Source organism: Delphinapterus leucas, chromosome 13, assembly GCF_059928025.1.
Source record: "Delphinapterus leucas isolate spDelLeu-1000000601 "Yukka" chromosome 13, BTC_Dleu_Yukka2, whole genome shotgun sequence".
In the NCBI taxonomy this organism is placed as follows: domain Eukaryota; kingdom Metazoa; phylum Chordata; class Mammalia; order Artiodactyla; family Monodontidae; genus Delphinapterus; species Delphinapterus leucas.
In genome coordinates, this window is record NC_143141.1 from 9,840,735 (window position 1) to 9,863,853 (window position 23,119).

At 51.5% G+C, this 23,119-nt stretch overlaps 2 protein-coding genes across 5 annotated transcripts in view; one reads left to right on the plus strand and one right to left on the minus strand.

The window, feature by feature from the left end:
• LMAN2L (lectin, mannose binding 2 like) overlaps positions 1-11,913 on the plus strand; it is a 39,243-nt gene extending 27,330 nt beyond the window's left edge. For all 4 annotated transcript variants that reach the window (XM_022599285.3, XM_022599284.3, XM_022599282.2 and 1 more), the window contains 4 exons: positions 6,503-6,664; positions 6,915-7,029; positions 10,192-10,311; positions 10,642-11,913. In XM_022599285.3, coding sequence (XP_022454993.1) covers positions 6,503-6,664; positions 6,915-7,029; positions 10,192-10,311; positions 10,642-10,784 — 540 coding nt within the window. In that variant the 3' untranslated portion in view covers positions 10,785-11,913. The remainder of the gene's footprint in view (positions 1-6,502; positions 6,665-6,914; positions 7,030-10,191; positions 10,312-10,641) is intronic.
• Positions 11,914-12,425: 512 nt separating this feature from the next.
• FER1L5 (fer-1 like family member 5) overlaps positions 12,426-23,119 on the minus strand; it is a 52,427-nt gene continuing 41,733 nt past the window's right edge. Inside the window, 21 exon segments of the mRNA XM_089922732.1 lie at positions 12,426-13,351; positions 13,354-13,474; positions 13,584-13,731; positions 14,020-14,129; positions 14,318-14,511; positions 14,587-14,686; positions 14,919-15,060; positions 15,225-15,320; positions 15,583-15,671; positions 16,835-16,974; positions 17,195-17,343; positions 17,554-17,724; positions 18,129-18,220; positions 18,465-18,626; positions 19,101-19,655; positions 19,657-19,830; positions 20,609-20,634; positions 20,784-20,984; positions 20,987-21,173; positions 22,212-22,313; positions 22,640-22,801. Of these exon segments, the coding sequence (XP_089778858.1) occupies positions 13,248-13,351; positions 13,354-13,474; positions 13,584-13,731; positions 14,020-14,129; positions 14,318-14,511; positions 14,587-14,686; positions 14,919-15,060; positions 15,225-15,320; positions 15,583-15,671; positions 16,835-16,974; positions 17,195-17,343; positions 17,554-17,724; positions 18,129-18,220; positions 18,465-18,626; positions 19,101-19,655; positions 19,657-19,830; positions 20,609-20,634; positions 20,784-20,984; positions 20,987-21,173; positions 22,212-22,313; positions 22,640-22,801 (3,225 nt within the window). The 3' untranslated portion in view covers positions 12,426-13,247.

Genomic DNA, 23,119 nt, shown 5'->3' on the forward strand with positions numbered 1-23,119 from the left:
CAGGCCAGCTTGGAAGTCTAGTTTGAGGGGCTTCCCGTATTTTTTTAATGTGATGATTGTTTTTCCTCTTTTGAAACTGGAAGAAAATTAATAATACGCCATTCCAATCGAAAAGCACATTCCCTCAAACCTTTATGTTGATGAAGACACTAATCCCTTTTGGCCTCTTTATTGTTGGTGGACAGAATTTTTACAGTATTAAAGGAACTCCATAACTTCTTAAATTCTCTTGTTATACCACTTGGATGTGACTTAGGGTTGTTTTTTTTTTCTCAGTCCTTGGTGAGGCAGTGTTTTCTAAGAGACACTCCTTTGGAAACTAGGTCCAGTAAGCTCTCAGATGTGATTAGGCAGTGAGGCTGAGCTTCATTGGTGAGAACTAGTTCTCAGGGGAAGTAGAAATGTACGGCTTTCTGGTAGATTTGAATACAATAGGATTTTATATACAATGTCAGGAGATTCATGGGTTCCCCACAGTAGAACTATAGACAAGATCTCCTATTCCATAGAGTTAACAAGAAGTATTCACATACTACCATAATGGTGGTTAGCAGTGAGATTAAGGTGTTGCCTCTTAGGCTGTGTTCTGCATCTTGGCCCTTGTAATCTGGGTAGGTGGGTTATGAACTTCAGTGTTTGGGGCATACCTGGAGTTTGAGGTTTCCTGATTTTACAGTACTCTATTGAAGTCCCCACATTACATGGTTTTCGTTTGTTCTGGTTGGGGATCACAACTAAGATAAATGGGATTAAAATCGTTCTGTGAGTTTAAGAGTTCATGATCATTAATGTTCAAGTATGTGAAGCTCTTCCAGGCAGTCAGCTGGCCTGGAGGCTGCACTATTCCGTATCCTCCAGTTGAGGAGCTTTGAGACTTGGAGACAGAGTCACAGCTAGTCTAGTTTAGTAGGAGTTTGGGGGCTTATGGAGCAGGGGCCTTCTCATGCTGCTTAATCTCACTGATGTTACCCATTCTAAGTAGGATGGGTATTGCTCAGCTAACCAGTCACCTCTATCCAGGTTCCTGCACAAAGGGTTAGTTGGATGAAGAGTACTGTAGGACCAGCGACTTAGAAAGTTTTGAAAGTCTGAAAAGTATCTGTCTGGGAAATGGCAGTGAGTGTGTTCTTTTGGTGAGCCAAGGGGACGGTCACGTGGAGGTGCTGTAGAAGAGGCATTTGTTTTGTTAATTCTTATTTTTATGTAAAAGCTCATTACAGAAAAATCAGAAAAGGCTAAAAAACAGAACTATACACACCTTTCTAAAAATGAAAACATTGCATCATATTTAACATACTGTTTTTTTTAATTTTGAAATTTTTTAGACATAGAAAAATTGAAAGTGTGGTAAATACTAGATTCAGATTAATCATTAAAATTTTTTAAATTTTGATATAATTTCAGACTTACAGATAACTTACGGTAATGCAACAAAGAATTCCAGAACGCTCTTCACCCAGATTTCCCAAAATGCTAATGTTTTAGTACATTGGCTTTGTCCTTTTCTTTTACGTGTATATGTGTATGTTTGTCTGTGCCTGTGCTCATGTGTGCGTGTGTGTGTGTGTGTGTGTGTCTGACCTCATGCATATGTGTATATTTTTTCTGAACTACTTAAGAGTAAATTGCCTTCATCATGTTTACTTAATCCTAAATTCTTCACTTGTTTTCCCTAAACACAGTGATAAAAATCAGGAACTTAACACTGATAAGGATATTATTATCTAATCTATTGACCTTATTCGATTTCACCAGTTGTCCCCACTGTGTCTTTTATAGCAAACTAAAACCCCAGATCCTGTGTTGCGTTCAATTGTCATATCTCTCCTTTCCTTTAATTTGGAGCCATTTTCCAGTATTTCTTTGTGTTTCAGGGTATATTAGAGACCTAGGTTTTTTGTTTGTTTGTTTGCTGGTTTTGGTTGTATCTAAGTATATACCAACCATTGTTCCATACTGATTGATCTTGAGAGCAGTGTGGCATAGTGATTGAGCCAGGGCTCTGAGGCCAGACTACCTGGTTTCAAACGCTTGTTTCACTACTTAATACCTCCGTTATCTTAAACAAGTTTTCTTAACTGTGAAATGCAGATACCAGTACTACCTCTTAGGGTTGTGAGAATTAAATGAACGCATATGTATACATTACTGAGTACAGTGGCCGGCCCAGAGCAAGCTCTCAAAAAACGCTAGCTATGCGTATTCACACCACTAAGTGACATTCCCAGAGACATTTTACAGACATCTTGGCAGTAGCTGGTGTGGCTCTGTGCTCTCCCTCTCCCCTCCCACCCTCCTTTTTTTCACATCTAGGTTCCAGGGAGCAAACTTGGCCAGCTTCCTCAACTGCACTGGGGTTTAGGTTGGTAAACCTGCTTTAAGAAAATGGCTCCTAGATGCTGGTTCATAGACTCGTACTGGTTGGTTACAGAGTTTCACTGGTTTAAGAATAGGAACAGTGAAGTGACTTTTCATAAATGTGAAATGTTTTATTAATTATTTATTATAAAATTATATAGTTCTTTCTTTTTTTGGTTTAGAATGTTCTTTTTAAAAATGATGTTTATTATAGATGGTTGTCCTGTCATTCATTATTATATTTTAATATATTTAGTAGGCAAAAAAAAAAAAAAAAAAAAGCAAGAAAAGGCAAACCTATTAATCCCCAAAGTATGTTTAGAGATTTTAGTGGTCCATGGCAGCCAATGGTCTGGGAATTACTGCCCTAAAAGACATATGTTTGGCTTTGTGTTTATATATGAACACCTGTGAACAATATATCTAAAAATTCATTAATTTAGTCATTGGTTGAATGAACATTTATTGACTCCCTTCTGAATACCAGACACTGTACTAAATGCTTTATGTACTTCATCCTCGTAATTAACCCTGTGAGCTGTGTATTATTCTCCCTGCCTACAGTGAGGAACTAGAACCTCAGAGAGAGTACACAGGTGTGGGTGGTGTAACTGCATTTAGAACCCAGGCCTCCCTGATTACAGAGGGCCGAGTGTGCTCTTTTTTACACCTAGTGGTGCGCAGCCTGTGTGCTTTGCACCTGTGGAATTTTAGCATAGGATCCACACAACCACAAGTTCATGAGTCTCTTTTCAATCAAGTTGCGCTGAAGGTGCAATACCGTGTGGAGGGCCTTGTAATACAAAAAGTTGAAGACATCTCCCCACCTTTCCGACATCAACCATTTGGACAATAGGTAGGAGTTCCTAATTTTTGATGACTCTTAAATTAGGAATGAAACCACCACCTTTGCCGGAGTCAGGGTGATTCTTCTGCCTTTGGTTCTGGCTATATATAGGCTGCTTTCCAAGGAAAGAAAATGAGCTGCTGTGTCAAATGAGTGGGTACCCAAGGAACCCTTCAAGAACTCCTGACTGGGCATAGAAGTTAAGATGGCATTTAAAGACATCGTTAATGTGAGCTGGAAGGTGGAAGGCTGAGTCAGGAGTTGCTGAAGTAGACAGATTCCAGCTCCAAAGCTGTGGGACTCTGTGTAGGGCAGTATTTCTTAACTTTGGCTGCACGTCCCAGTCGTCTGTGGTGCCTCTTAAAAAATACATAGCCCCGTGCCCCATTCTAGACCTACTGAGTGAGGCTCTTTGACTGCGGGACCCACGTGTATGTGCAGTTGAAAAGCTCCCCCAGGTCATCCTGAGGCCCAGCTTGCCTCTGGCTGATACTGGCTGATTGGCTGCTTCACCAGCCTTGGTAAGGCCCCCTTAGGTTAAGGATCGCTGTCCTAGGCACGCCCTTGAAAGTTACAACTTCAACTTCTTTTTTTTTTTTTTTTTTTTTTTACAACGTCAACTTCTGATCGCAGGTGCTGGGGTTGATAAATGAAGCAAGCCTTGGGATCATCAGAGCTCACGAGGGCATTTTCAATCCCTTCTTTCCCTAACTGTTCACTGAAGTTACGGGCTTTCTTGTCAGAAGCCCATCTCTGTAAACTGCTGACCGCACGCTCATGATTCCCTCGTCCTGAGTGGTAGTTGTAGAGGAGCAGTTTTCCAGTGGTTTAATCATGCACTGACTCCTTTCGTACCTTCTGGAATCCTGCACCTACGCCACCAGTGGCGCAAGGGAAGAGCCGCTGCTCTGAGGCTCACCCCACACCCTCGCTGTGGCCTGTAAGGGGCTGGTGTGAGCTAGCTCCCTCCTCAGCTCACACCAGCCCCCTTCTTCCCTGGCTGGGTTGAAGACACCCCTGTCATCTTCTGGTCCTTGAATATGCTAACCTCATGCTTCCTGTGCCCTCAGATTTTTTGGTGGATTCTCTCTAACTACTTGGGTCTCAGCTCAGATGTTGTCTCCTCAGAGAGATGTTTCCTCGTCAGCCTCTGTTGTGTTACCTATTTTATTTTCATTGTAGCATTTACCAGTCTCAAATGATTTTATTTACTTACTTATTGTTTGTCCCCTCCACTCTAATGTCAGCTCCATGAGAGCAGATGTCTGCCTATCTTGTTTGCCATTGAGCTCCCAGCATCTGGGACTGTGCCTGGCTCGTAACAGGTGCTCACTAAGGATTAGAGGGCAGGAACGCTTTGGGTTCTACACCTTTGCCCACACTTCCTGTAGGGCAGGGCCGAGCTGAGCTTGTACGGGTATCTGTTATTGCTAGTAGCTTAGAACTGTAGCAGTTTTCTGGAGCAAAGCTAAACATGCTTGAACCTTGTGATTTTTCTAAGTCTGTCCTGCTGCAGCGTTCCCACAGAGCTTTTTCTTGCCCACATGTCGTCGGTTAGAATAACTGTTTGGAAATATATGTCCATAAGGCTCAATTACAGGGTAAATGATCCCTTTGGATTAGAGTTAATTTGATAGCCTCTCAAATGATGGGATTTTTGTCTTCTGGGAAAGAGCTATATCCTGAGATCCTGGGCAGTAAAGGACATCTTGAATTTGGAAGAATTTAGCCCTATTTATCACTCCTGTCTCTCCCCTTGCTAAAGAAATACTGTAGTCTGGGTACAGACCAACTCATGGCCTGACTCTTGGACTGTCAGAGACATAAGTGAGGCCTGCTTGGAGAGTGTGATGCTGTGTGTTTTATAAAGTTTCGGAGAGTTTCAGGACCCCGCGTGGGTTAGAGGGGTCTTCCTAGTGGACCCCTTTGAGAACCTGATAATAGCAGCAGACCCTCTCCTTAGAAAATGTACAAACACCTGTGCATATAGTTTTGCCTGTAATTTTGAGGGGTATGAGGACTTGCGAAATGCCTTCCATGGACCCTAAACTGTTTGGGGATTTAGATTGGTTTGCTCATCCACCACAGCTGGGTCATAGCTCTTCCATGGCTGTTTCTTTCTGACTTGGTCTCCTGTCTTCTGTGCCCTCTCTTGTTTTTATAATAACCTGCTGGACCCTCTCAGGCCCAGAAGAGACGATATTCTCCCGGAGTGCAGGTACTCAGTTCTTGACCCACCATGGCCATCCCGTACTCCCTATGTGTCCATCCAACATTTGCTACTGTTTAGAATCCGTGTGGCTGTTATCTCAGGAGTCACCAGTCTCCGATTTTGACTGCATCTTCACCTTGCATGTTGATTGTTTAGGACAATGAGGGACTCACCAAAGAAGTGGCATGTCTCATGTTTCCTGTCCTTTTATCCCCCTGCCTCTCTGCACTGCCTTAGCACTGGGCTTGTTCTGGAATGGTTAGCTCATTATTTCTAGGGAAGAATTTGCTCTACGAGTCTACTGGAGAGAGAGGACCTCTGAAGTAGGTGGGAAAATGGGTGGCATATGAGGAAACTTTCAGTGGGAGAACCTTGCCCTGAGTATTAGTGGGAGAAGTTATGTGTGGTGAAGCTTAAATGGGCTGGGTGGTCTTTTGACTAAGAATAGTCATCTGTGGCTGGAGAACACCACCTTGCAGCCTGGTTCTGGCACTGCCCTTTCTGAGTCCTGACCCATTTAACATCATATGCTTATAGAATTTTAGAATTTGAAAGGTGCTATCCTGAATGGAAAGATTTCCCTGATTGGACAGGTATTTTCAGAATACCTCTGTGTGCAAAATACTTGCCCTGGGGGGGAAGGGATGGAGCTAAGGTGGACACATGCAGAGAGGCATAATAAATGATTTTTCTCTTCAAGAAGTTCATATGGCCATTACACACACACACACACACACACACGAAGAAAAACAACAGTCTTGTGTAGACTATAAGTGCCAAATGGCGATCTTTGGGAGGATTCCAGTCAGACTCCAGAGTGTCAGAGGGGCCATTCCAGACCCACCCCAAATGGGTGCAAGGAGGATTCCTGAAGGCAGGTAGAGAGGTCAGTCACCTCTGGGCCATGTCCCTCGAGTGACCATCTCAGTGTGGGTTCTTGGGGGCTGCTAGTGATGCCACAGAGCGGTTGTCTGGTCTGCCGTGAGGACCTCAGCTGTATGTGCAGAATTCCTGGCGCTGTTTGCACAGGTGTTCCTAAGAGCACTTCCTCACCGTTCTCTGCTTTTCCTCCCCTGCCTTCCCAGCGGGTTTTCCCCTACGTCTCAGCCATGGTGAACAACGGCTCCCTCAGCTATGATCACGAGCGGGACGGGCGGCCTACAGAGCTGGGGGGCTGTACGGCCATTGTCCGCAATCTCCATTATGACACCTTCCTTGTGATTCGCTATGTCAAGAGGCATTTGACGGTGAGTCCCTGTTCTGGACCTGTTGGCGATATGGGCTGTCTCGCTCCCACTTCTGTGGCCTGGCCCTGATTTATCACTTTTTTATTTTTTTTTTTTGCGGTACGCCGGCCTCTCACTGTTGCGGGCCTAGCCGCTCTGTGGCATGTGGGATCTTCCCAGACCGGGGCACGAAGCCGTGTCCCCTGCATCGGCAGGCGGACTCTCAACCACTGCGCCACCAGGGAAGCCCTATCTCTTCTTTTTATTCTAGATAATGATGGACATCGATGGCAAGCATGAGTGGAGGGACTGCATAGAGGTGCCCGGTGTCCGTCTGCCCCGGGGCTACTACTTCGGCACCTCCTCCATCACTGGGGATCTCTCAGGTACTGCCATGTGCGCTCCTTACTTGCCCTAACTGAGGTCACATCTCGATAGGCAGCCTGGGTGAGGCTTCTCAGAGGGGAGAGCCAGCCAGGCAGAACTCTGGCAAACAAGTGCCCTGTGAGCGCTTATCTTCCTGCATTCTCGTGTCCAGATCGCTTAAAAGCCCAGGCCGGCGGTTATCTAGCACAGTTGTCTTCGGGAGATGTTTGGTGCTAATGGAAAGCAGTGTTTGCCTCTACATCAAGCCAGCTCTTCCAGCCTGTGTTTTGAGTTCTGTGCTTTCCTGTTTCTTGTGCCTCCTTTTATAGCCAGGTTCCTGTCCTTTCACCTAATGTGCTTAGTCCCCTTTCTCTTCACAAAGCTTTTCCTCAACTCTGCCCTCCCTCTTCCGACCCCCGGACTGTCCTTTGTGCTCAGACTCGACTCTGTTGTGTGCGCAGATGCTTGCGTTTCTAAGACGTCCGCCCCTGTAAACTACCGCCACGGTAAATGCCGCACTCAGGCCCGTGTCTCTGCCATGCTGTTAGCACAAGTAGTTTTGTAAAAGCTCCTTCTGTTCCTTCGCTGTTCTGTGTGCTTGCTGTTGGCCCTCTCTTCAGCTTGTTTGACCAATTACTCTGAAACCCCTGCCTTCCTTGACTTATGTGGCGTTAGCAGTACTGGGCTTTTCTACTGTTCTCTCTCCTCTGGATTTTCTTCCTACATGTTTCCCATTAGAAGCTTCTTTTATGTGCTTATTCTCTCCCTTGGCTTTAGCATCAATCATAACGTCTTTTCAGAAGAGGAAAAGAATTAAACTTTTGGTTCTTTTGATATAATGTATTATGAGTGAAGCTAGGATGAAGTAGAACTTTCTTCTGGCAAGAAAGAAAGGCAAATACCCATCTGAAATGGGCAGCATGCACTCAGTTTCAGCCATTGTTGCCAATAGAAAATGTGGGCTCAATGAGGCCATGTCTTCTAGTTTTTCAAGAGAAGCTGGAAATCTGGATTTTTTTTAATGAAATCTGATTTTGTAAATCCTGGCAACTAATTGTTTTAAAAAAATCAACCTTATTGAGATATGCTTTCCACATAACAGAAGTATATAGTGTGAAGAGATTTGACAAATATTTACATATATATAACCACCATCCCAGTCAAGATACAGAATGTTTCCATCAGGGAAAAATTCTCTTGTGCCCCTTTGCAGCATTCCTCCCTTACCTTGCCTCCAGGCAACCATTGATCTGCTTCCTGTCACTTATAAGAGATTAATTTTGGCAGCCAGTTCTAAATACTGTGCAGGTAGGCCAGAGCTGTGGGACATCTTACCTTGGCACAGGTAAGGGGAGGCACAGGCTGGAGATCTTTGCTATGGAATCTTGTTATATGACTCAAGTTGAAAGAGGTATCCCTGTCCACAAGTTTCCTGTGAGCTTGCAGGCTTCTGGGACCTGCTCAGTTAACCTCCTGTTGTACTTGTCAGTGGGAAGTTGTTCCCAACTGTTGGAAATGGCCAAAGAATAATTTTTTGTTTATCCTAAGGAGTCCTTTGTTCTAAGTTCTTGGCAATAATGCCTAGGTTAGTACATCCATGTTCTCCGCCTGTAGGATACCCCTAAATACAAATTGCATCTTTCTATTAAGGTCTTTCTTGTTAACATCTTAACTTGTTTTGCTGTGGATTATTGGAAACTGCTGAGAAAGGACACATCACAGCTGTCCCAGCCTTTGATGCCCCTACATTGTGAGGAGCATCACTGTGGTTCTTTATCCTGTCCCATGGTTTAATCTCAGTCCTGGCAGAGAAAACATTTTTTCTAATTGAAGGTAAATCCAGTTTTTTTACCTGGGGGTCTGCTAAAGATTCTAAGAGTCCATGCAGCTATAAATGCCATCCTAATAATAGAGATGGCAAGAAATCCAGTCTGCAAAAACCAACCTAGTAGCAGTGAGCACCCCTAGCACCCATATTTGTGGTCTCTTAATACGAATACCAGTCCTAACGGGAACAGGAGCTTCTTGGGGAAATGGCTAATGCCGGGTCTAAGGTAGGAAATACAGGCTGAAAACTTCCTAGAAAAGCAAGGAAGATACCAAAAACTTCTGGGTTTGTGTAAAAGGACTTGGGAGCCAACTTCAGTAGGCTCCCACTGGATAAAGTTGGGTTGGGTTGAGCTTCAGTAAGAGATACAACTTCAGTGTATTGAGACACGTCAAGTATGTTTGACTGTCTGAATTTATAATGTTACTTTAAAAAAGGAGAGAAAAAATTGAGTCCCTAACTTCTTCATCCTTCTCTGGTAATTAATAGTGAGATTCAGGGTAACAGTTACTGCAAAGAATTAGGCACAGTCCAGAAGGGAAGTGTGTTCCAGGCCAATAGCTGTGCCCTGCTCGTGGCCCGTTAAACAGCTGCTGTGAGGCCCTCTCCTGTCTTGCTTGTGTGTGTTGTCCATGTTAAAGGGAAGCTGTGGGGCTACTGTGTCTCCTTTCACTAGAAGGTTTTACGTGTGATTGGGGGTTCTTGTATCGTCTCTAAATTTTATTTTATTTTTATTTATTTATTTTTATAACATTGACTTTCCTTTTTTTATATATTTTATTTATTTATTTATTTATGGCTGCATCGGGTCTTAGTTGTGGCTCGCAGGATCTTCATTGCAGCATGCAGATCTTTCGTTGTGGCACGCGGGCTTCTCTCTCTCTAGTTGTGGCGTGCGGGTTTTCTCTCTAGTTGTGCGCGGGCTCCAGGGCGTGTGAGCTCTGCAGTTGTGGCACCGCAGCTTCAGAGCGCGTGGGCTCTGTAGTTTGTAGCACGCCGGCTCTCTACTTGAGGTGCCGTGGGCTTAGTTGCCCCGAGGCATGCGGGATTGTAGTTCCCCGACCAGGGATCGAACTCGCGTCCCCTGCATTGGAAGGCGGATTCTTTACCACTGGACCACCAGGGAAGTCCCTCTCTAAATTTTAAAATTATATAGGTAATGCATGCTTGTTGATAAAAACTATAAATACAGGATAATGTAGAATATTCCCTGTTCTTTGTCCTTATTTTTAGATGAGAGACAAGTTTCAGTTATTTTTTTTCAGGTCACTGTTTGTTAGCTGTGGATTAGAAGCTTGAACCAAGACACTTTTTTCAGGGTGGCTTGAGTAATCCTTGTTCTCTTTTTCTTTAGACAACCATGACGTCATTTCCCTGAAGTTGTTTGAGCTGACGGTGGAGAGAACCCCAGAAGAGGAGAAGCTGCATCGAGATGTGTTCCTGCCCTCGGTGGACAACATGAAACTGCCCGAGAGTGAGCACGGGGGATCCTGGGGAGAGGCCCCATGGCCAGTGAGGAGGTTGAGGGTTGTGGGGGTCTGGGGTGACATGCAGTACAGCTGGGCGGGGCTGCCTCTTTTCGGGGTTCTTCTCTGAAGCACTTGGAGCACTTGCCCCTGCTTTCTCACTTGTCTCCGTGTTACAGATGAGCAGACTGTGGGCTGTTTAGGTTTTAAATTGCGGCATCCGGAAAGGGAGAGTCTGAGCTCTAGCTCCCAGAAATGGGGACTCGATAGCTTGTTGGTTGGTCATTCCCACCGGGTGGGCTCCCTCATTCTGACTTGCTTCTCTCTTGCTTTCTTAGTGACAGCCCCGCTGCCGCCCCTGAGCGGCCTGGCCCTCTTTCTCATCGTCTTTTTCTCTTTGGTGTTTTCCGTATTTGCCATCGTCATTGGGCTCATACTCTACAACAAATGGCAGGACCAGAGCCGAAAGCGCTTCTATTGAGCCCTCCTGCGATCACGACCTCTGTGACTGTCACCCAGGAGTATGGGAGGAGCAGGCACCGGCCTGAGCACATAGCCAGGCGGGTCTTCTCTCGTCTCCAGCAGCTGGTCAAGGACTCGGTTCTGTCACTGGAGCTTTGCGTGCAGGGACGCTGCGTTCCCATGGTCACCCATGAGGACGTCTAACTCTGGATCAGGAAGCCCACCCCCCCGGGCAACGCTGCTGTGATGTGCCTTTCCCCGCAGTCCTGCCACTTGGGAGCGAAGAGGGATGGAGAGAACATAGGCTGTCATGATGCCAAAACCACCGGAAAGAGTGTCATAGCCCAGGCTGCCTTGTTGTTGGGCTCAGAGGACCCTCGTACTTCATTCTTAAATCTGCAAAGACTAGAAAACTGATAACTCCTCATACCTTCCAGCCATCTGTCCACTGGTTTTTGCTTTTTGTCTAAGCCTCTCTCCACCTGAGGAGCTTTCCTTGGAAATCTGGATGGAAACTTCTTCCCTGCCTTGCCTTCCTCCCCTCCATTCATTGTCCTCTGCAGATGCAACCTGAGCTGGAAAAGACATCTGGCTGCCTCTCTCTTGGGGCCTGGGGCTGCACGACAAACTTGAGTTTCACTGACCCTCATTAGGTGGCTGTAGGGAGGGGGCATTCTGCTGGGGCTCACTGCTCTAGCCTTTGTTCTTGCAGGTGGATCTTGGTTCTGTTGGTGTGTTCATGACCCTCCCAATTAGGTCCCTTTAGGCCCTCAGCCAGGTTTGTTTGAAAGCTGGTGTGCAGGTCAAGAGAAGCTTGGGAGACGTCACGGATGCAGTGGGATTAACTGAAACTGACTGCTCCACGTTTTGACACCGAAAGCAACACCTGTCACATGATCTGACCACGTGGAGATGTTTCTGGACTCTCTGGAGCCTGCTTAGCTGCATGTCTTGTGTTCATCATAATTTTTGGAATCCTACTTAGAGTGTTCAAAATGTAAGGAAACTTTGTTCTTATAGCCTGAGCTTGGATACTCCCCAAAGAGGAAACCTGGCTTCTCTTTCTTAATGGATAAGGAATGGTTGTTGTAAATCTGGAAGCAGTAGACCCCCGGCATCTGTGCCTGGAAGAGTTCATTGTCATTTGAGCAGCCGAGCCTGAGTGTCCTCTGTGGGTCAGCCCTGATTCCACTGCCTTACCTGATGAGGGGTCACGTGCTGCTCACCTGTCTGCCCTGTGATTCCATTGCTAACAGGCTGGAGGCTCCCTGGAGGGCTTGGACTCTGAGCTCTCCTAGCCCTGTGCTTCTGTAGCCTGAGGGAAAGTCTTAACATGGCTGATGGAAACCAAACATGAACTTCTGAGTGGCCTTCCTTTTACAGGTGGGTTTGGCTGAGCCGTAAGCCATCCACCCTTGCCCTGCCTTCTGGGTTGGGAAAGCCCTCTGCTCAGCCCTGAAGGAAAGGAGGGTTACCTTGCCTGGCTGTGGGTTTCTGTTGTCTTCAGCTTTCTTGTATCCTTCCCACAGGCGGTAGTGCTCTCGTGCAGGTGGGATGACAGTGGGACCCTCCTGACCTCCCCCCATGGCAGAGCGGCTCCAGAGTGACAGAGGGTCAGCCGGGGCCCTGGGCTTGGCTTTCGGACCAGGTGGAACTGAGAAAGCAAATGGCTGTTCTGTGTTTTTGAGTTCCGGGGGAGATTGGCTAGACCCCTGTAGTGGGAGGACGCCGGTGGGCTCGTGAGCTGGCCCGGGCAGGGGTGCAGGAGGGGCAGCTCAGCGTGGAGATCGTCACACTTGTGGCTTTTGTGTGATTCTAGCTCATGAGGTCCTTGAGGCTCTGTGAAGAGGGCGGGGAAGACGTGAAATGCAGTCCCCCCACCCGGGCCAGCCTCAGAGCAGTGTGTGGTGCAAGGAAACAATCTGACTAGCATGGTAGGTTCTGCCCTGGCTCTCCCCTTTTGTTCTAGAAACATGCTTCCCGTCATGAGTGGGGCCAAAGGTCGTTCTGGGAGCTGGAGTCCCAGCTGTGTCCCAGAGGAGGGGGCCGCCTGCTCACGTGAGGGGTGAGAGTGGTGGCCTCGGCCGGCTGCTTACCCCACGTGAGCCACCTTTCCTCACAGGTGCCCTTCCTTGCCTTCTGTTATCCTGTGACGTCAGGGCCTCTTAGAGTGGAAGAGTCCCTGGAGACTCGAGGAGGTGCGTAAGGGTGACATCATTCCCCATCCTTGTGAGTCTTGTCTGAGAGCCTGGCGTTTTCAGCCTTTCATGGTGTTGTGAACCCCCCCCCCACAAATTACAGGGTGGCTCCGTTACAAAAGTTGTTTATTTCAGTGGAAAATTACAACTCTGCCCTTCTTGTTGGAAGTGGTCTGAACAGAATGGTCAAAATATCCCTAGACCCCGGAAACAAGGAACTGGTAGGAAGCCCAACGGTAGTGCTGTGGATGGGCAGGAGAGAAGCCTGGCAGACACGGGGGGGATTAGTCTGGCGGGGCTGGAAGTTCTGGGAAGATAGCTCACAGGTGATTTATGTGTCCCTGGAGGAGTTTCAGCTTCTGGCCTGTTGTAGATTTCAGGTTCTGATGGGAGTGGCGAGGTTGGAAGGGTTGGCGTTGCTGGTGTTTAGTGAATTGATGATTTTGGCATATATTTGAATGGGAGCGTTCAGCCGAAGTTCAGGCTTGACCCAGCTCATGGCCAAATAGTTCTAGAGAGAATAGGTAAGAGTTAGCCTGAAGTAGCAACCTGAGGGCTCTCTCTTGGGTCATCCCGAGAGCAGCTGTGCCTTTTCCCCTGTCTCCACGGTTGTCACTCACCGGAGCTGAATAGATAAAGTTGAACAGCAGAAGCCCTATAAGCAGGATGATTGAGATGGCTATGATTTTGAAGCGGTAGCGTTTCCAGAAAACATGGATGAACCTTGTAATGGGTGACCGAAACCACATGAGCAAGGTATGGGTGCGTCTGTCCAGGAGCAGAGATGGCAGAGAATGGAGGGCAGAAGGAAACTTCAGGTCAAGCAATCCAGAGCAGAGGTCTTTCATTTTAAAAAAGCAACTTCTGCTTCTGCCCTCCCCCCTCCCCAGCTGTTCTCCCCGATTGAGCCAGAGTGGGGAGGTAGGGGGGGTAATTATCCCTCTTTACTTGTCAGCCTCCTTCCCTGGTCACCACCCCATACAGACTGCTAGGCCCAGCAGCTCAGCTTTGTGAACGAGGAAGAGGCTTGGTGCCTTTGCCCTGCAGGACCCTTACAGGGGAGGATGGAGTGTAGGGTATTGGTTGGGTTCCGACTGGCCTCTTCCTGCTGCCTTGATTAAGGCTTCCTTCTCTGTCAAAATCTCCAGGGTCATCTTCACTTTACCCTAGAAACACCATGGGTGGTGGGAGCTGAGCTCAGACGGCAGGAGCAAGGATAGTTTTAAAGGCCTCTTCCCAGGGTCCAGAAAGGGAAAGGGATTTAACTCAGGCCCCCAGGGTCTGTCAGAGCCAAGTTACGCGGCACAGTAGTCAGCCCTGTTCCTAGGCAATAGGCACCTTCCCCAGCTCCTACCGACAAGCGCCATTTGCCGCCATCGAGGACCTGGCAAGGCCACCAGCCGCTTACAGTCTTCATCTTAAAGAGGGAGCAGTGCTTGTACTGGAGGAAGTGAGGCCACTTGGGGTCAGCATCCATCATCCTGATGGAGCATAGCTTGGCGCGCCGGGCCGGGAGGGGCATGTCAGACAAATCCAGCTCTAGGACCCCTGAGCCCAGAGAAATGCCGTCAGCAAAAAGGAGCTCCCTGTCCTGTGGTCACGGGCCCTGTGCCAGGATCTCACCTAGGAAGTCATCCGCGGAGATGATGTTATTGTCCCAGATCTGGATGATGAGCCGGGCTGGGAACTTCATCACCGTGGGGTCCAGGCTCCATATGTAGTCCTGGAGGATGGCAGGAGAGCGTATTTCCGGCCTGTCTCCTCTGAGAGTTCCTTTGGCCACTTAGCAGCCCATCACCCAGCAGTGATGGACCATTGAGGAGGAGGAGAAAGTCGGGGAGGGGGAGGGGGGAGCGGGGAGTGCTTCCACCCAAGGCCACATTCCAAGTGTCTTGGTGCAGCTCGCAGGCTCTGAGGGGAGGGGGAGGAGTGCATCCCGCTCCTGGGCCTGTTACCTTCTGACTCAAGACGCACGCTTGCTCTGCTGCCAGGTAGTCCAAGGTGAAGATGAACCGCCAATTGAAGATGCCCTCCCCCGTCAGGGAGTGGTAGTGGACATCTGTCTTCTGCATGTCCTTCTCCAGCCCGAATAACCACCTGGGGCCAAAGTCCACTCACCTGGGGTTCACTTGGATTGTCCCCACCCCTGGCTGGAGCCCTGGGAGGAGGGCTGCCCAGTAGACGCCAGGCATGGGTGGAAATGGAGAGAGAACTGGGCAAGTCTGAGGGCACTCTGACGGAGCCCCGCTCCTCTCCCTCACCCTTTGACATAGACGTCGCTCATCCTCTCGGTACTTAAACTGTTCTCCTTCAGGTCCATGTGGGCAGTTTTCCAGATGATGCAGCGCAGCTCATACCTGTAGCCACCGTTCTCTGAGGCTTTGCTGAGGAATAGCTCCCCAGCTGCAACCTCGGTGAGGGAAGAGAGGCCTGGGGGGCTGCCCTCCGTGCCCACCCAAGTCATGCTGCGTTCGGGGGGCCACAGGGAAAGAAGGCTCCCCAGACTCCCAACAGAGGAAAAGAATCACCGTGACTCGGTGTTGGAGCCCACTGGTGCTCCGCACGCTGGGAAGGCCACACTTGAGTGGTGCAGTTGCTCAGGAGATGGGTGTCACTCACCTTCTAGGCTTTCTGGGCCTAATGTTGAATGGGGGGCCAGGAGGCCCAAGCTTCTTGGGGAAGATGTCCACCCACATTTGCACCTTTCCCTAGAGTGGAGATGGATTAGCTGGCTGGGGTTGGCCAGCCCCCGTTCTCCGCATCCTGGTCTGGGGGGGGGGGCCTGTCTCAGCTTCTAGGTCTGCTGAGGCTGTGTTTCCAACACCGAGTGGTGGGGTATCGAGGCATCTGGGAGGTGGGATGGACTTCAGACCGGAAGTCAGCACACCGCCCATCAGCTTCCACTTGTTTCTTTTTTTGGCTGGGAGAATAGCGCAGTAAGGCTGGGAGCATACGATGGCTATGAGGCTGATGGCTGTGGTGCACGGATGTCAAGTGTAACTGGGGTCTGGAGGGTTGATGCCATTTAACAGGTCCTGCTGGACAGCCTCTCTGGATGGGGCTCCAGAATGGGATTGGGGCTGCAATTGTTAGCCACCTTAGTGGCCCTGAGTAAGAGTAAACTAGGTGATCTCCAGGTCATTATGTTGTGGAACCACATCCTAAGGATGTCAAGCTATCCACAAAGCACAGGGGTCTAGGAAAGAAGGGTTGAACCTGGTAAGAAAAGGGGAGACAAAAGAGTTAAGAAGGTAGAACTACCAACAGTGGAAGATAGATTCCTTTAAACCATGTGACCTAGGTTTATTCTTTTGAAATTGGCCCCATTTAATGAGAAAACAGGTTTAATGAGGATGGTTTTAAAAAGTGCTCAGTAGAGAACTTTGTATCTAGAATGTGCTATCAGCTTGAGAGATTTGGAGAATGAGGTGAGCCATTCTGGTGGCTGGAGGGTAGGGGATAATTAGGGTGCCTGTGGGGATTTTTATTCCTCCTGTTTGGGGTTCCTTGCCGTGGAGAAAACACAGCCTGCACTTAACAGCCAAGCCGGGGCTGTGATGCCTGCACTCTGACCCCAGGTGCTGCCTCCTTACCCTCCCTCAGGAGAGACTAAGGCAGTGCTGGCGCCAGCGGGGAAGGCCCCGAAACACTTCCACAGCTGACACGGGGCCTCGGTTTCTTGTTGGTGACTTTTCCAGCTCTGAACTTCTCCATTCTAAGAGACACCACTGCGACTTCTTGCTTAGTAACATGCACAGAACGTGCTTGTCTTCTTTTCACGTACATCTGTGGGTGCCCGGCCTCTCCTTCCCCTCTTGTCCTGGATGGGTGGGCTCCCCCACCTCCTGATCCAGCCCCTCCAGTCTCATACCTGGTCGATGCCCGGCTGGCTGTCGCTGTACAGCGTGCGGGTCTCCACGTGCTCAGGTACCAGTCCCTGGGTGTGCAGGAGGTACAGCGCAAGGCGTTCTTTCTTAGATCCCAAAAAGCGAGCAGTAGGGGGCTTCAGCTCTAGATTGGAGGGGGATGGAAGGAGGGGATCACGAGGTCATTAGCCTTCCCGTCTCCCACGTAGGCCCCTTCTCCACCCTCAGCCTGGGCAGTGGACTTGGTTATCCATTACAGGCGACAAGGGGAGGCGGGGTGCCCTCTGGCAGCTCCTCCATCCTGTAGCCCCACTTGTCGCAGAGGCCCAGCTCTGTGCTTTCTGGCGGTGTGCTGTTCTTCTCACCAAAGCTTTGCAGTCTGAATTTTTTCCCATTGTAAAACGCAGAGTCATCCTCAGGGCTGAACAGAGGCGGAGGCAGTCCTTTCTGCCTGGCATGGTGTTCCAAGAGCAGGCTTGGGGGCATCTGATCCCGCCACCTAAAGGGCCCTGACCTGTGGGGAAAAGGTGGGGAGGTCTGAGTCCTGGAGAAGCCTCTGCTTCGAGCTGCAGGCTGACCAGTGCTGGGAGCAGGGGTGCAGACAGGTACGGGCCCTGGTTCCCCAGCCTGGGATGCAGGCGTCTTCGAGGGGAGCCGTGGGCTTACTCTTCCACCACCACCCCCCACCCCGTGCTCCCTTGCCCTGGTTCAGGTCCACGCTTACTGGCAGTAAGATTTGGAGAGCCCACAACGAGCTCCAAAGCCAGACAGGAGTCGGTTTTCAAGGTCAATGACTGTGGTTCCAATCTTATCATCAGGTGAAAATAGGTCAAAGTCATACAGCTGGATCTCTAGGTCCTTCTCCAGGGGGATGGTGCAGCTCATTTCAAACATCCTTGGGTGAGGGTGTTGGAGACACAGAGACCGAGGACCATGTTATCTACACAGCTCCCTCTCCAGCATCCCAACCACACGTGCCCGTGCTCTACCCCCGGTTTGGCCCTGGTGAATTTGGAGAGCAGAGCCTGGGATGGCTCTTGTCCGCCAATAGCCATCCCTCAGTCGTGGCTGGGAGTAACTTTTGACAGGCCTGGGGTGTGGGACTCTGAGCTCCCTTCCCAGGCAAAGTGGTTGAGGGGGGAGGGGAGAGCTGGGCTGCCCATCAATGCATCTTCCATGTGTTGGACACTGTGCTAGGAACGTGGAGACTAGAAAGGAACGTGAGAGTTCTCTGCCTTCTAGAACTGCTCCCGGCACAGGGAGCGGGGTTGTGGGGTCGGGTGCGTTGGGGCATCTCACACGCCAAAGATGGGGTCCAGAGTGTTGGGCTGGTACTTGTCCCGGTTGCCAAGCTTTGTCTCTCCCAGTTTCAGGATCACATAAGGGTCACACTGGGGTTCAGATAGACGTGAGAGAAGGACAGAAAATGCAGAGTCAGCCCAGGTTGGTCAGGGAGGGCGGGAGTGGGGCAGAAAGGAGCCCCTTGTACCAGGTGGGGCCTGTGGGAAGTTGGCAGTCTGGGTGTCAGTCAGCCTGAGGGAGCTCCGGGATGCTGGGGTGTAGGGTGAGGTGAGGGGGGTGCCCGGGCCGGGGGGCTGGGGAAGACGAGCGCTGCAGTTCAGGGCTGCTCGTTACCAGGCCGTTGGTGTCTTGGGGCTGCAGGTTGGCTGCTCGCACCACGTACACCCGCACCAAGCACTGCTGAGGGAAGTCCTCTTTCTTAGGCCAAGGCAGGAACTGGCGAGGGGGCTTGGGGGTGTCTGGATTCTCAGGAAAGGGGTAGACACGGAATTGGCCCTGTGTGTGTGTTGGGGAGGGAAGGTATTGGCCTCTGGCCTGGCTCTGTAGAGCCCTCCAGGAGGTACCCCTGGTCTGTGTTGAGGGTGGCAGGGACGAAACCCGTGAGGACGGGTAGGGGCACGTGCCGCAGAGATGCTCTACGGGGACCACGGTGGTGTTTTCTGCTGAAGGGAGGTCTCGTTCCACCCCCACCCATCCCTTGGGGTCCGCACTTGTTTTCGAAGGCTCTAGGGCCTCCGAGAGCAGCACAGGCCCGAGCTGGGACTGAGAAGCCCTCGCCCTTCCTGTGTTGGGGGAGGCCACCCTGAGTCCCTGCAGAGGTCAGTCTCTGCCCCCCACTCCCAAGACTGTCAAGCCCTCCGTGCCCCATCCTCATGCCGAGCGTATAGAACCAGCGCTCCTGTCAGAGTCTTCCCTGGACAGAAGGGGCACGAGGTGACAGGTGCAGCTAGGCAGGGCTGGGACACGCACCTTGAACTCCCCTACCACAGGGCTGTCCAGCTTGGGCCATTCTTGGTAGAGTCTGAAGGTCTGGCAGAAGTCCTGCAGGCCCTGGAAGGCTGGCACGGCCTCCAGCTCGCAGTTGTATACCTGTGGGAGGGCGTGTGGGACCCGGCTGGCGAGGGGAGCTGGCCAGGGCTTGAGGGGACCATTCCTAGGATCAGGGGGTTGAGGGGCCACCCAGGTCTCGCCCCAGAGCATCTGCCCTGGGGTCAGCAGAGCTGCTGCTGGTGGGCAGCCCTGGTTCCTGAAAGGGTGTGGCCTGTGGCGGCGTGGCCCGGAGTCTTGTGAAAAGGAAGCCACCCCCCGACTTGGTGGTTCCCCAAGGACTCGGGGCTGGGTTTGTTGGCCTCTCCCCGCAGATTTTCTCCATCCTTCATCAGTCTCCCCTCGTAGGGGCCTGCAAACCTTCAGGGTGTGATACTCTTTGTACTTGTACTTTAGGGACAGGGGAGCATCTCCTGTGGCCCAGAACAGCTTGCTCCACCAGTCCACTTCCTGGTCGTGTTCATCCTGGCAGTGAGGAGGAGGGGCATTTTGGCCCTCGGGGAGAAGGCACAGTGGCCTTCCTCTGCCCAGAGTCATGCTGCCCCACCTCCCTGAGCTGCCTGGACTTGTTCCTTATTCCCCGGGGCTGAGCCTACATCACCTCAGCGTTGCTGGACTTGAACCAGAACTTTTCATAAAGGTAACCTAGGAGCTGAAAAATGATTGCGGTGAGCTAGGCAAGGCCTGGCCGCCCGGTCCGCCCACCACCTCTGACTTCCAAGCTCAGAAGGGGTTCGAGGCCACGGCTTTCTGCCCTGGCTCCCTTGCCCTTCACAGAGGCTTTTTAATTCAGGGATCCTCAGACATAGGACTGGGGCCGAGAAGGAGGGTCAGGTTAGTTCTCGGTTCTCATTGCCCACAGCTCCACACTTAACTCTGGAAAGGCTCAGAAGTTCAGAGCCTCAGGCCCCACCCTAGGCCTCCTGAAGCTGAATCTGCTTTTGCTCCAGATGCCAAAGGATTCCTGTGCATTCGAGGTTGACAGGTGCTGCTCTAGAGCAGCAGCTCTGAACTTTGGAAACACTGGAATCACCTGGAGCAGGGGTGGGGCGTAGGTGGTTTGGGCTTGAATAAAATAATTGCTGCTTCTGGTTCCTACCCCCAGCAACTGGTCAGAAACCATTTGGGGGCCGGGCGGGCTGTGCAGCACGTGGGGTCTTAGCTCCCCGGCCAGGGATCGAACCCATCCCCCCTGCAGTGGAAGCGCGGAGTCCTAACTACTGGACCGCCAGGGAAGTCCCTCAGGGTTTTTAAAACTCTCGGGCATTTCTAATGTGCAGTCCAGGTTGAGATCACTGCTTTCAAGTTCTCGTGAACAAGTAGGCCTCACGCTGGGGGCGTGGATATCGGAACTCTGTTTAATCTGTACCCTCCTCAGGCACAAGGGCTGTTTCCTCTAAATGGCACGGGGCCTCCAGCCCTTTACTCACCTCCTGGTACTTCTTCACAGACAGCACTGCGTGGAGAAAGCGTAGTCATGAGTCTCAGGAGAAGGGAGAAGTGGGGGGGAGGGCCACCAACCCGGCAGGACAGCCAGGGCCTTGGCCACTCCCAGTGCCAGCTTGTTGGTGAGGTCTGGGGAGGGGCAAGGAGAAAGGGCCGTACTTGGAGGCCGTGGGGGCATGTAGTCCTCAGCCCAGGGGTCACAGAAGTAGGGCTGCAGGGAGTCAACGTTGGCCTGACCCACCACGGTCTCCTGGCCGAAGTCCTGGTTGTCCACCACCTTCAGCACCAGGGGCAGCGCGAAGGCCTCATCCGTAGGCATGTACTACAGCCCCAAGGAGAGGCCAGGGTGTGAGGCTTCCCACGAGCCGGGGCTGCCCCAGCCCTGGCCCAAGGCCTTCTCACCAGCGTGAGGAAGAGGGTTGACTGGGTGAAGTTGGGATTGGTCTGGAAGTCCCTGATGGGCTCTGTCTGCACGGACTCTTCCCAGCATTCCACCAGGAGCCGGGGCGAACGCACCTGCTTCATGTTCCGAAGGCCCCAGACCAGCATCTGCCGGAACAGAGAGGGAGGGTGGGGGAAGGGGCAGGTGGCCCCTCTGTTGGGGTCCTGGCCTGGGAGCAGTGGGGCCCCAGGGGGCCTGCAGGGCCAGGGCACGAGGCTGGGTGAAGGCAGAGCCTGAAGGCTCACCCAGTCCTGTCCTGTGAGGGATGAGTCCTCCAGGCCTGGACGCTGCCGTCGTTCCTCCACGAGGGAGGTGCCCATTAGGTATTGCCCTTCCTCCCCTGCTGCCCATCTGGCCTCTAATCATCTCTCTCAGGGGTGACTTCCCGCTGCCGGCTGCCTCCCAGGCCCGCAGCAGCTGGAGTGCCCCGGGGTTCTTGGGCACCTCGGTGCCGTCCAGCTCGTGGCTGACTTGGATCCCACAGAACTCCACGGCCAGTCAGCGAGCCAGCACCCTGGGATCTCACTCTCAACGGACAAACACTGGGTGCCCCAGGAGCTGTCCACGCCCTACTCATTGGGCCGCCTCAGGGCCAGAGTGGAAACCAGCCAGGTGGTCTGATCTTGGCTCCAGTGCCGGGAGGACCTGACCATCTTCCGCTCTTTGCCGCAAGGCACATAGGTTCTGACCTGGGCGCCTCCATACTACTTTCAGAAGAGGTGAGAAACATCCTGGCATTTGGAGTCAGGCAGGGCCAGGCCTAAACTCTGGCGCTGCCACTGAGCCCCTGTGTCACTGTGCGTGGATGTGTTGTTTCTCAGAGCCTGAATTTCCGTCTCTGGAAGGTCGTCCCTACTTTTTGCACAAGGGCCTCATGAGGCTTACATCCGGTAGGTAATGGATGCTAAAGCCCTTTGTCTACGACCCACTACAGAGGTTTGCATTAAAATACTTTTAAATGTTCTATCAGAACTTCATTTCTCTCCTGTCTCCCTCCATCTCTCACATGGTATCTTCTCGGGGTCCAAGCTTTGGAGCAGGTAGGCAGAAGGCCCAAGAGGGTCAGCAGAGAGCGCACCGTGGTGCTCGACTGCTCTGGGGGTGGCTTGTGCCCTGCCCACCCACCCTGCTCCACGTTTCATCACCTCAATAGCCATTTTCCTTAGCGTGGGCTGGATGCTCTTGGGGAGGATGTAGATCCCACTCTTCCAGGGAACACTTAAGATTGGCAGCTGCTGTCTGAGACTCTGAAGGGATGAGGTTGGAGAGCAGGGAACCTGAGGCCCTGTTGGGCTGGGCCTACTGTCCCCCACCCCCCACCACACACACAAGCAGGACCCTAAGAGGCTCAACTGCGGCGGCCCTGGAGCCCTATGGGCAGAAGCTGGCAGGGGAGTTAGGGAGAGGTTGGGCAGGCCGGCACCTCCCAGCCCAGTGTTCTGGTTCCCGGGCCCCAGGACTTTGCTGAGGGGCTGCGGTTGGGGGCCGCTGGCTGTGGGGACATGTGGCAGGGGAGTGGGGTAGGGTGAGGGCACTGGCACCACACTCCCAGCGGGTCCCTCTCTCCCAGCACCTCAGTCTCGAGGATCAGCTCACAGGATGCCAAGATCTCGCCCTCTTCCTCCTCCAACCCTTTTACAAGGGGGTGCCACCTCATGGGGGGCAGGATCCGTTTTTGGACATCCAGCCAGACCACCGGTGACCACATACTCCGTCCCCACAAGCTCTCATTGCCCTGGAGGGAAGGGGAAGTTCACAAAACATGGAGGCCAGGCTGGCAGGGGTCTGGCTCCTCCTGGGATTCTGACAACTCTAGGATCAATGCGATGTGCTCTGCGAATCAGGTCCCGCTGGAGCACTTTCCGAATATTCTCCTCTAAAATAAAAGCTCCTGGGCTTCCCTGGTGGCGCAGTGGTTGAGAGTCCGCCTGCCGATGCAGGGGACACGGGTTTGTGCCTCAGTCCGGGAGGATCCCACGTGCGGCGGAGGGGCTGGGCCCGTGAGCCATGGCCGCTGAGCCTGCGCGTCCGGAGCCTGTGCTCCGCAACGGGA